Below are 12,929 nucleotides of genomic sequence, written 5' to 3'. Positions count from 1 at the left end.
TTTCATGTGGCTGTCCTTGTAAACCAAGAGAAGAGAGGAATTGTTGTTTTTGTCTGTTCTTTTGATCTGTGGTTTCTGGTTAGAACAAGATTACTCAGTAAGTCAGTATGACTTCGTAGCCACGTGAAATCTACCAGTGGTCACGTGATTGAAATATAAGAAATGCTGAAAGAAAGGCGAGAGTCGATGAAATTATCCATGCGGCCTTTGAGGGGGAGCATGCTCAAAAGAGGGGAGGGACACATGAGGGGAAAAAAGCATCAGGCGAACAAATGAGCCATGGCAAAGAGGATGGAGTGAGACTAGGTAGTGATGCTTTTCACGTTCGTGATTTTCTTGACACTATAATGAGTTCTACAAACATTAATGGACACACCACTCGGTAAGAATCATTCAGGCCTCTAATTCAGAAGGTACCGCAGAAGTTGCGAGAGGACGAAACTAACAAAGATTGCTTTCACCTTGCAATAGTGTCTATTGGTCCGTATCATCATGGTAAGCCTGAGTTCAGGATGATGGACAAACTCAAATACAAATTTATGCGACAATTTGTCATACAATGTGGCAGGGACATTAAAGATGTATACAGTGAGATTTTACATGAGGCTATCGTTTCCAGATGTTGCTACGCTGAAGACTATCGATAAGTTTGATGATAACTATTTCTCAGCCATAATGTTTTTGGATGGTTGCTTTAGGGCATCTCCAATGGGGGGTGTAAACCGTATAGAGTGTAAATTTTACACCTCAAATATCAAAAAACTCTCTCCAATGGGGGTGCTAAACCGTAGGTAATAGTCTATTAGCTAATAGAGAGGGTGGGATATTAGCGAAAAAAAAATAGAGAGGGTGGGGAATTCCCCCTCTCGCTATTAGTTAATAAAAAGTCCGGACGTCACTTAAAATAACGTCTGTTTAACTTAAAAACTCGGACGTCACTTCAACACACGTTTGAAGCTTTATTTTTTTAACTGGGCGTCACTCCCAGTTTAAATTAAAAGGGGCGTCACTTTGGAGTGACTTCGAGTTTAAAAAATCTATTTTTTACACTCTTCCATTGGAGAGTATAGAGTGTGGATATTTATGAGTTATACAATACTATACAATTAAAGGTGTAAAATCCTAATGGCACCTACGTGGAGCCTAGGTGGAGGTGTAATTTTACACCCCCCATTGGAGATGCCCTTATTATGGAATCCATCATTCGGTTGGTTAAGTGTAGTCTCTTCACCCAGTCCCAGTACTTCACATGGACTATGCTCAATGAGAGTTTCACTATAAGAAACTTATTCTTTTGAGAACCAACTCCCTTTTGTAATTCTAAAAGTGCTGATGAGAATGAGATTCACGGATGATGAAGGCAAAGGATTATTATTAATTTTATCGACCAAATTAAAAACCCAGAGTGCCTCCTTGATCTCTACGGGACCGGCCTGCTGGTTAGGTGTCCATTATGAACACGTACGTTTAACAGAGATGAATCTAGAACCTGAATGGCTGTCATGCCGTTCAGTCAAGGAACTCAAAGCACTGGGGATCAACTTCAAGAAGAGTTCTACATTGAGCCTTGTAGACATAAACTTTCGACAGGGCAAGATTTTTGGGGAATTGTCACTTTCTAGAATAAACATTGAAATCACAAGCAAGTCTTAGCTTATGAACATAGCCTACGAGATGTGCCCTGATGCTTCCCTTGGTTATGAAATAATCTCTACATTTCTTTTCTAAAAAAACTAATAAACGAAGTAGAAGATGTGAAAGAGCGCCGACCCTGAGTTTCTGGGCCGAAACCAACGATTAAAAAAACAAAAATTGACGCATTTTTTGCCTGGCATTATATATATATATATATATATATATATATATATATATATATATTTTTTTTTTTTTTTTTTTTTGTGACAAATAAGATTTTATACATCTTTTGATGTGATGTGGTAATTTGTGAAGTAAAAAGTGGATTTAATATTTTCATTAGCCATAACTTCAATTAAGCCTATAATTATATTGTTCTTAATAGTAAGTGTCTATAATTATATTGTTCTTAATAGTAAGTGTATATTTCAAAGTGTGTTGAACGGTTTTGTGGACTCTAGTGGTGGCCCTTACTTTGCCAAAATAATGAGGGCCCAAAGCACTTGCTTGTGTGGCTTTGCCTTAGGGCCGGCACTGACTGGCCGTATAAGATCCTCGTGTTTATCTCCATAGTAGACGTGGTATTGCATTGCATCATAAGAGAAAGATAGCTATGGTGTCACAGACACATCCCAAAACATGTGTTGAGAGGGGACCATACGGCGTACATGATCGTGCAGTTCGACCATGCACACGTTTGATAAATATTCGGTACTTGAGTAACTTATGGATAGTCAAGACTGAGGGTTTCCCTATTTGCCCACAATTGAATTCTCGAATATGTCTGAGAGGAGACTAAACACACCTGTCCCATATATTTGAGACTGGATAGCTAAATACACCATTGAGACGAGAATCTAGATGTCCCCACGACCAAGCAGCACAACGTGGTTCGATGCGTTAGGACGTGGTATTGACAACCTCTTTTTCCAACAATACCACGTATGCATGTTCCAAATGTAATGTCTCTAGACCCCGTCTTAGGGTTGTCGAGAATCCATGACACACCTTTCAGTGTCGTTATGAACTGGCTCTGGTATTGCACCAAGAAAGTTCTTAGATGATAGTCTGGAGACTATGAGGAGTGATGGGAACTCATCCCTCTATAATATAGTGAATAATGATTTTCAACTAGAACCAAAATGAAACATTGAATGAGGTGCAAACTTCTGCCATGCATAATTTCTAACTTGGTGCTCCGATTTAGATGTTCGACCACTCTATTTGGGGTGTCTCGAAATACTCTAAAAGATGAGACATGAATTGGGAGCAACCGACTTAAGGTGTGACTAGAAGACTTTTCTCGGCCGTAATATTTTGACATGTTTGAACCTCCAATTTGACATATTTGAGTCCCATAAATATCACCACGTGATATATGGCCATTGTTGGCTTCATAAAAACGAATTTCACTTCCTTGGACTAGTATTGGTGTCATCGCCGGAAGTTTAGCCCTCGTTCTATCAATTATTCACATTCTTTACTGTATTTCCTCGCAAGTGAAGTGGTGATCAGTAAAACCTATTATTTGCGTATGTGAAGACTGGTTTTAGTCTTATTCTGTAAGAGCTTTTGAATGCATGTCCTGAATAGGATATATTGAACACCATGATCTTGGTTGATTTTAGTCTTCGGAATGGTTTCAACGAAATCACTAATACCTACAAATCTTCTCCTCTTACTTCTTCAATCTCACATATATAGCTCCAATTCAGATGCCGGATTCATTTGGATGAATCCCTACATTAGCACCATCTATACATTAGCCAACTTGTTCTTAGCTAGTTCTTCGTACACACTGTAGTTCCCCTTGCTCAACTGTTTGTGGTTCAGTCTCCAGATCTAACGGAAACATTGACTGCCTTCACCAAACAGCTCAACCATCTAAAATACAGCCTACTATATTAACTCTGTAATCACATCTCCAAGCAATTTCCAGTAAAAAAACAATGAAAACATTTACACAACTGGGGACAAAACATTTACACAATGAAAATATGTCCAGACTCCAGACGCATCGGTAAATATGGACGATATACTGGAAACGTGGGTATAATACCGAAATTTCTATGGTACTGTTGCTTGATGCTAGCTTTTCAGGCGAACCATTCATCCAAATGGAAAATAAATTAAATTTTAGTTGCAAAAACAACCAATTTAATTATCTACACTACACGCCGATCGATTGAAGTTTAAAGACGCAAGGTGCACGCGTACTCGTTTATGTCCTCTCACAAATTAATAAGTAAGTGCCATTTACTTATCTTTGGTCACCACTATTATTTAAATAGCTCGAAATTAGGGCTGTCAACGGCCGAACTTGAACATGATTCACCTATGTCTAAATTCTGTCCAAATTATATTTACATTTAGAAAGTTCAAGTTCCGGTCTAGATCCCGTTAGACATGGTTGGATTCGGACCTGACCTAGATCTAATAAAATTACATAGAAATAATGTATTTTTTTTTTTATTATTTTTCTAAAAAAAACTGAAATAGAATATAGTAAGACTCAAACCCAAGCTTTATATGGAGCACTACAATACTAATCTATCAAACCTCTTAACATTTTATGTATACTAGTAGTTACAAATTTAATAGTACTTATTTAAAAAACTAAAAAAATAATCTTAGTTTTCGAACTGAGCCGTTATCGGGTCGGATAGGAGTATGTCCATAACTGGTCCAATAGTCTTATTGCACAACATTTAAATTCTAAGTCCCTATCTAATCGGTTCAGATTCAATCTGGCCTGGCCCAACCCATTGACAGCCCTACTCATAATCCTCAAATGTTTGCATCAGCCTTTATTCTAATCAAATTTCGAGATATAGCTAGGGACCTAGGGTGGGGTGTAAATAGGTTGAAAAAAAAGGGCCCATTAAGTAGGAGGTGAGTTAGGTGGGTAAGCTAACAACATGGAGTAGTAGATCAATGAAAAGGACAAGAGAGAGAGAATGGGACATTGGCAACAACACCAAAGTGACCAAACAAAACATTTCTCATTTTCTCATTTTCTCATTACTCAAAACAAGAATACCTTTCTTCCTTTCCACTCTTAACGCAAAGGAAGGAGCAAGTAGAGGAAGAATAAACGCTAGTTTTTATTTTTAATTTTTTACCATGGAAGGTAATAAATAATAATTATGCAAGCCAGATCCTTTTGTTTGGTTTCATCATCATTTTGTTTATAACGTAATAATTTCATGCAATTGCTTCTGATTTTTTTTTTTTTTTTTTTTTTTTTTTATAATTGTTTGAGTTGTGGTGTTCTGTAAATATAAAATTAGATGTTGTTGTTGCTGTTGGATTATTTATGTGCTTATGCATGCAATGTTGTTGTTTAGATATTAAGGTTGGAGGGATTTATGAAAATTTGATATGTGGGGCATTTGATCATTGTTAATTTTGTCTGTAACATACCATACTATTATGCTGTTTGGGTTTCCTTAGAAGTTTGAGGCGGTTTTAAGTTGAATTTATTTATATAATTCATGTTGGTTATTCTATTTATTTATATGCTTTTGTGTTTGTGCAATGTGTGAGCTTTATGGTGTGAGATTGAACAATAGACTATATGTTTATTCTTACAGTTAGATTATTATTTGCAATTTTAGGATAAAACTTGAAAAACTCAGTGGATCAATTAAAATATATATTGTAGAATTTTGTGCATCTGCATGCCCTTGTAATTGAAACAAATTGAAAACGGAGAAGTAAAAACTGAAGGGTTTTACTTGTAGCCTCCGAGTTTTTTGCTAGCTCCCACCAATGACAAGCAGAATACTTGTTCAAAGTGTGGCTTCAGTTCCTGGACCAACAGGTACTGCATTATGGTGGACTAATATTATCTTGATTGGGCAAACCTGAAACCGAAAATTGGAGGCATCAGAGTGCTTTGGTTACAGTGCCCGAGAGAGTGTTTTTGGAACAATGAAAATTGAAGCCATACCTGTGTCGGACACTCCACATTTTAACTGATAATGTCGTGTCTCAGCCATACCCATGCAACACAGCTTTAAGATGACTCTATCAAGATTTATGTGGGGAATAGAGAGGAGCTGTTGATGAATGAATGCGTTCAAAATTGGTTCTCTATAGTGTAGGCCTTTACCTTAAATAATGTGCTTGTTTTAGGATCCCCCCTCCCTCCTGCGATCTAGGTTTCACATTATATCAAGATTTTATCTATTAACTATAGGTTTACTTTATTTAATTACTTAAATATGTCAAATTCAACGTATTTGCTATTTGGCTGTAGTTTTTTCATATTTTATTGAATTTCATTTACTCACTAAAAACCTGTATCCAGTATACATTTCCGACCTCTTCTAACTTAATTCTACTATTTGTGAAGTCAATTTTACTGTTCTAGTCATCATGTTAGTTTTAGATTACATACTCTGTGTTAATTTATGTCAGAATCATGTGAGGTGCTTGAAGAGGATAAGTTTCATCCCGAGAATAATAAGAAAAGAACGCTGAAGACTCCATCCCAGCTTGAGGCCTTGGAAAAACTTTATAATGGTAGGAGTTGTTCTCTATCATGTCTCATTCTGTGTTATCTACAAGTTAGTTGCGTTTTCATCTGAAATGGTGTTATTTTCTTCAGAACACAAATACCCCACTGAGTCAATAAAAGCACAGCTTGCGGAAGAGATAGGCTTGTCAGAGAAACAAGTTTCTGGATGGTTTTGCCACAGAAGGTTGAAAGACAAAAATATGCTGATTGAAGCACGGCTCATTGGAAGACAAGATTTTTCAAGTGGCATTATACAGGATCGTTGCAGCGCACTTAAGCAGGATTCGTGTAGCAGCACTAAACCAGGGGATTATAAACATGTTGATCCAAGAGAGGTTGAAAGTCGAAGGTTCTGTGGACAGGATTCTCCCACTGAAGACCTCACTTACAGAAGCATGGGACGGTATACGCATTCAAGAAATTACAGTGTTGTGGACAATACTTCTTCAGGAAGTAGTTCGGCTTCACAAGAAAGGATTTTTCCTCAGGGTAAGGGTCATTATGGTATGGAACCTGCAGGGTATTTATCTCGAGTAGCAATTTTCCATTGACGAAAAATAAAGATTGGAAGCCTAAGCCTAGAGGTCATATGGTTGGATCTGAATACTCAAACTCACAGAAAGACATTGAGAATGCTGCTATTTTGGCGGTTAAGAGGCAACTTGGAAGGCATTACAGGGAAGATGGTCCGGCACTTGGTGTTAAATTTGAGACACTTCCCCCTAGTGCATTTGATTTGCCTATTGCAGATGCAATCAATGGTAAATATTGCCCACTTGGTAGTGATATAATAATAATAGTCGTAACAATAACAATAACAATAACAGTAGCAACAGCAACAGCAATTAGCAACTTTGTTATACTTTTCTTCTAAAGAAACAGAAAGGAGGCAAGTGATTTTCAAAGACTTGTTTATGCATAGGATTTTTTTTATTTATTTTTTTCATTTGGACTCAGGAGACTGAGAGTAACTCTAACTAGATTTTGGTCCAGACACTACCTGTTACTATTAATTATAAAAGGAACTATTATACTTTTAAAAAATAGATATAGTTTTAATTTATAGTATATCTACTTTCCTTTAGGTTATAGTTCGAAATGTGAATTTCTATTTTTAGTCCTCTGTTCTGCTTTTGGAGTGTCACTTATATTTCGTTTCAAATCCTTTGCAGGACCATATTATGTGGGAGATTCCATCGTCCCAAATAATGTAGGTGTCCTCAAAGTTCACAAACAACCCACTTTGGATACAGTAAGTTTACTTTGGTCAATGTTTTCTTCTATCTTGGAAAATCTTGGCAATACATTTATTAGCATTGTTGTAGCTTGTGGTAGGCCATTCTAATCTATGGCTATAATTGTCATGCTATATAACAAGGGTAAGCATTTGTCTAATTTTTCAATGTCAGAACTCTCAGAGCTCATGTGCTGCATGTTCTGAGAATTTTAAACCAAGAATTATTACTGGATATATCCCAGTTTTTTGTGTTTCTTCACTCACATTTTTTGGAGAGCTGCCTTATGGTACTTCGATCGCTAGAGAACAGTTCGGGTAAATTGCTAAATACTTCACTTTACTGCTGCCTATAATACCTGGACCTGCAGACTAAATTACTAATAAAGAACAGGTCGCATAGTTGTCAATATTGTATGATACACAATACATATAGTACGATAAATATCGAATCGAAAGAAAAATGATACGTATCAAACTATTCTATAGAAAATTTGAAGTATTGCATAATATGGGGAGCGTATCACACTATACGATATACGATATGATGATACATGAAATCACGAAAAGATGTTTAGAAAACGAGTTTTTAAGAGTCATTTAATTTTCCCTTCTCTTTTCTAAGCTTTGGAAAACCGTCTTAGGTTTTAGTTTTGATAAATAACATCCATAGTCCAAAACAATATTTACTTACTCAAATTAAGAGCTAGCTTAGCCCTTTATGTATGATACTAATTTGGGTGCGGTGGTTGAAAATGATGACATTTTTACCATACATTTGTAGACATGTACATAATTAAACTCTATTGTGTATCTTTGTACATAAAACTTACATACACATGCGGAAACACATAATTTTATAAAAATATATATTAAGCGTATCATGCGATACACGACACGATTTGGACTTGATATGGTAAACATAAAAAATGCTATATGATACAGTAAACAATTTGATAACTATGATCGGTTGTATGATGCACCAAAAACATCAAACATTCCGGATATCTTTAACATGTGACTGGATAAGTAAAATGATCCTTGAGAGGTGTGGGAATTTTTTCCCGAGCCATCTAAAAAGTTATTTCGAGTAATAAGCATCTCTAGATATTATAATTCCGGAAGCATATACCTATAATATACATTTGTATATTCTCCAGCGAAAGACATTTTATGACTCTTTCTTCCGTACTTTGATGTTTGTTGGGACTCTTCTCCCGAACTTTGAGAAAGCGAATTTAATAGTTGTCTTGCTCAATTCTCTTATTGTCTTTTTTGTAATGGTAATATTCTGCTTATGATAATATTTTAAAAAAAAAACGTCTGAAAGAACTCAAAATTTATTTGTGCCTTCCAGGGCTACACCAAATATAATCACGTAATGCATCCTCATAATTCTCATCTGCAAGTAGAACATCTAAAACAAACAGGTTTGGGGCCTGATCATCGGGATGGTTTCAATGGCCACAATTCATTGCAGACCGATTTCAGCAACTATAGTCATGGCCAGTATTTTTCTGTGGGAAGTACTGAGGAAGATCCTGCGGGAGTGGCCAATGTTTCTAACAAAAGCAGGAGGATACATGGGGTTAGCCAAATGCATGGTGTAGAGGGAATGAGATCTGATTCCGTTTCAAACCGTATTCTTCATCCATATGATGCAAAAGTTATTACAAAAGGATCATCCCATCCGAAGCTACACAACCGCAATAGTCCTAGCTCTCAGAGGTTACATAACTTGAAGGATAGATCACCCATGATAGTTCAGTATGATGAGTGCCTTGGTACAGAGCGCAGACAGCATTCTGGGATGGTGAAGGTAAGCTTATTAATATGTTTAGAATCTTCACTTTCGTCCGTATCTGGGAGGTCTGAGATTGTTGTTTTGGGGTTGTATCTTGCTCTAGGAGGAAAAGCTATATGGAGAGAGGAGAAAGAGTGAAAAGTTCACCAACTCGATTAAAGTAAAGATGCAGCAGAAGAGCGACAGAAGTGTAAGTTTGTATTTTATGTTTAAGAGTTAATTTGTTTCTTATTCCAATTAAATTTACCTTTTTGTGAAAACCATTCTTATTTTTGTTTTTGAAGTGGGGGAAGACATCACAAAGTGATGAGTATCTACCACAGTATTATGCTTCTACAACACCATCCCCTAATGGATTGCTTCCTCGAGGAGACCAGATTAAAGGGTTAGTATTACACATTTACACCTCAGAGCCTCTTTTTTTTTTTTTTTTTTTTTTTTTTTTAATTTAAAAAATTCATAGCGTTGAAGGTTTTCCGTTCCATCTTAAATCTGTGAATTATACCTCTCCATGGGAATGAATTCTAGAAATCCTAGAGTGGTTCTAGGTTTACGGTTTGTCCTTTTCTAACTTTTGACAACACCATGATAAAATAGTACCATCGTAATTAGACCATGTCCCTGTGATTTTATAAAAGAAAGGTGACACTGATGGCCCGTACAGAATATCTTCCAACGTCTAAAAGATCAGAGTTGTTCTGGCGACATCTCATTAGACATGGATTTAAAGTTTCGAACAGTCTATCATATACCAACATATCATGCTAAACTTTAGTCCTAAATAAAGATGTGCGTAATCCCATAAGGATATTCTAGACCATAGTTACTCTATAGCATTTCGTAGATGCATAATCTAGTTCCATCTTCAGTTATGCCTTAATATCTCTAAGCCTAACATCACAATATACAATTTTTGGGAATACATCTCCCACTTGCTGAATTGCTGACTTCAAATAGTTTGTCATCTAGGTATGTTGGAGAGATGCCAACCAGTTTCAGTGACGATGAAACTGCATTAACTAGTTCTTCTATGGACTCAGATGGCCTAGATTTATGAGACTTCCAAGTATTCTTTAATATTGGAATTTGTAACATGTACAGTACAAAGGAAGATGATTATCCTGTGGAAGGTATGAGTTGACCAGTAAGATGAAACTGCAGTAACAAGTTCTTCTATGGGCTCAGATGGTCCAGAATCCAGATACATGAGATTTCACAAACATTCTGTATTATCAGAACGTGTAGAATACAGAGGAAGACGGTCATTACCTTAATTTTGGACTGCACGATGTTGAGAGGAGCTTCTTTGTGTTATGAATTTCTATTATTCTGTTGTGGTGCCGTTATGAAGTACATAATGCAATTATCATCTCAACAATGAAAGCTGTCAAGGTGAGGCACCTAAATCCTGGAGTGGTAACGTCAAGATTACGAACAGATATTATCAATGGTTAAATGCATTCCTCCAAACTCTACATTCTCCAAACCAAAGCAGTTTCCACAACCAGCTGTTGATAGATTTATGGAGTTGTTCCTTTGTTCTATCTCAAGAATCAGCGGAAATCTAAATGGATTGTGGAGTAGGAGGTGAACAGTACTGATCAGAAGAAGCACTATGGGGCTTACAAGTCGGCTTGCTAGCTTGCAATAGAGGTGTTGGAAAGACGTGTCATCGTAGTTGGATGTTCCTTCTGCCAGGAGTTGGAATCTGAAATTTGACGAGTAATTGGACTGCAGCACAAAAGTTTCTACTTACAATCCTTCACATCGTTGACATCTACTAGGTTACCCTTATAGTTATAACACTGTCGTCTGTACATTATGAACTAGAGTGTGTAACAAATTACATAACCAATTTCAACAGGAGGGTAACCTCCTTTTATATTAGATATGACGACTGGCTATTATGCCATATTTAAGCACAGGTCTTCATTGCATGTCTCGTTTGTTCACAACTAATTCCTTCAATGAATGGAGAACTTCAATCAAGGCCATCGAGGCACCATTTCTGTCGAATGAGACCTTGTGTCGGCATTGCTTCTGGGTCTTGTATAGCACCTACAGGAGTCCAAGTCTGGCTTGTGTTAAGGTGCGTGTCTTGTGTGTGTTTGGGAGTGTGCAAGTGTGCCCATTTGTTTTGTTGTCTGCCTTCAGAAATAACTAGTTTTTAGCCCGTGGCCCACAATTAATTTGCACTGACCAATTTTATCATAAAGAATAAAAAAAATGTTTAATACTTTTTAACCCCTAAAGTATACTAATTATTAGAATGATATAAACGCCCACTATTATGTAATTTAAGATGCAAAATAAGAAATCGTCCAAATATCTTGTATTGATGGAGGCAACTCAATCAAGAAATTGCCCACGTCATTAATAAAGTAAGTTTCATCTTTATAGTAAACTAGGATATGCCTGTGCCTACGGCCTGAGAGACCTCAACGCGCCTGCCGCGCTATCCCCGACAACTTGTCGCGCCTTTGGCGCAAAGACGATACGCAGCCGAACGCGTGCTTTCAGACGCTAAACAACATGTTGGCGTTCGCACGAAACAACTCGTCACGCGGCCGGCGCAAAGGCGATAAATGCGCCTTCCGAGAGCTAAACAACTCGTCGCGGCGCAAGGCCAGCTCAATTGTCTATTATCCATAAGCCCAATAGCATCAATTGAGTCACCCAATTGTGCAGTACCATGTCAAATTTGGAGGCCCAACAGTTTATAAGCCCAGTCGCAATTGTTGACTTTTGGATGCTTACCCCACTATTACCATATTTTTTTAATTGAGCCCATGCTTGTTTCCAAGCCCATAAAAGATTCAACTCATAAAATTTTTGTCCAATATTGACTTTTTTGTGTGTAGGGGGTGCGTGAGGTGAGAAAAACTGTTTAACTCACCCCATAAAAGCTTTTTAATTCACCCTCGATTAGTTTTGAGTGGTTATGGTTAGGGGGTGTGTCGTCCATGTCTCACCTTATGACGTGGAATATGTTCTCCCACTCTCTTTCTGTTTTGTTAGATAGATTCACCCTCTATGAGTTTTGAGTGGCTATAGTTAGGGGGTGTGTCGACCACGTCTCACCTTATGACTTGGAATCTGTCATCCTAAAAATACTCCTGTACCCCCTAACTAACTTAGTTTTTGCCATACCCCAATAACCGCTTCAATCCAATACTATCTTCCAAATTAATTTGAGATATTTCCAGATAAAGAAAGAGAAAAAACAAAAAGACAGAGAGACTCATTCCAAAAGGAAACAACAAATAAAAAAAATTGAAAATAATACTCTGGACCTTGAAGAATCTTTGTGTTACTACAGTACACTACACAATAAGAGAACTTCTAATAAAGGTAAAAGAATGCCCAAAAAACAAATTGTTTTTTTCCTCTTCTAGAAGTTGCTTCAAATTTGATTTTTTTTTTCTTATTGCAATAACTTCTTCTTCATCATTGTGGAAGGGTTAAAAGAGTTTAGTAGAAATATATCAAATTGAAAATTTCTCAAGAGGAAAATGAGAAAGACAAAGCAAAGGAGTCTTAATGAGGAAAAAAAATACATTAATGGCTGATGAGTGAGAGGAGGAGGAAGACTAAATTCTACAATTTTATCTCTTTCTAATTCATTTTGTAAAGGAGAAAAAAAATGACAGAAAAAAAGTAAAATAAGTGCGAAGGGTTTGTGTTTGCTGGAAGGATAAACACTTGTTTTGTTTTGTCTTTGATATACTTAATAA

General features: G+C 36.8%; 1 protein-coding gene across 1 annotated transcript; it reads left to right on the top strand.

Moving 5' to 3' along the window:
* Positions 1–6,050: 6,050 nt before the first annotated feature.
* Positions 6,051–11,117, top strand: LOC147484422 (Homeodomain-like superfamily protein). The gene is given in 8 exon segments (XM_086576801.1): positions 6,051–6,162; positions 6,248–6,741; positions 6,777–6,918; positions 7,330–7,409; positions 8,749–9,210; positions 9,299–9,385; positions 9,480–9,580; positions 10,165–11,117. Coding segments are annotated over 8 exon segments (1,566 nt in total). The 3' UTR covers positions 10,253–11,117.
* Positions 11,118–12,929: the final 1,812 nt, after the last annotated feature.

The sequence above is a fragment of the Coptis chinensis genome, chromosome 8 (genome assembly GCF_015680905.1).
Source record: "Coptis chinensis isolate HL-2020 chromosome 8, ASM1568090v1, whole genome shotgun sequence".
NCBI classification, from domain to species: Eukaryota; Viridiplantae; Streptophyta; class Magnoliopsida; order Ranunculales; family Ranunculaceae; genus Coptis; species Coptis chinensis.
The sequence above is the reverse complement of the archived record's forward strand: the minus strand, read 5'-3'. Positions and strand labels throughout refer to the sequence as shown.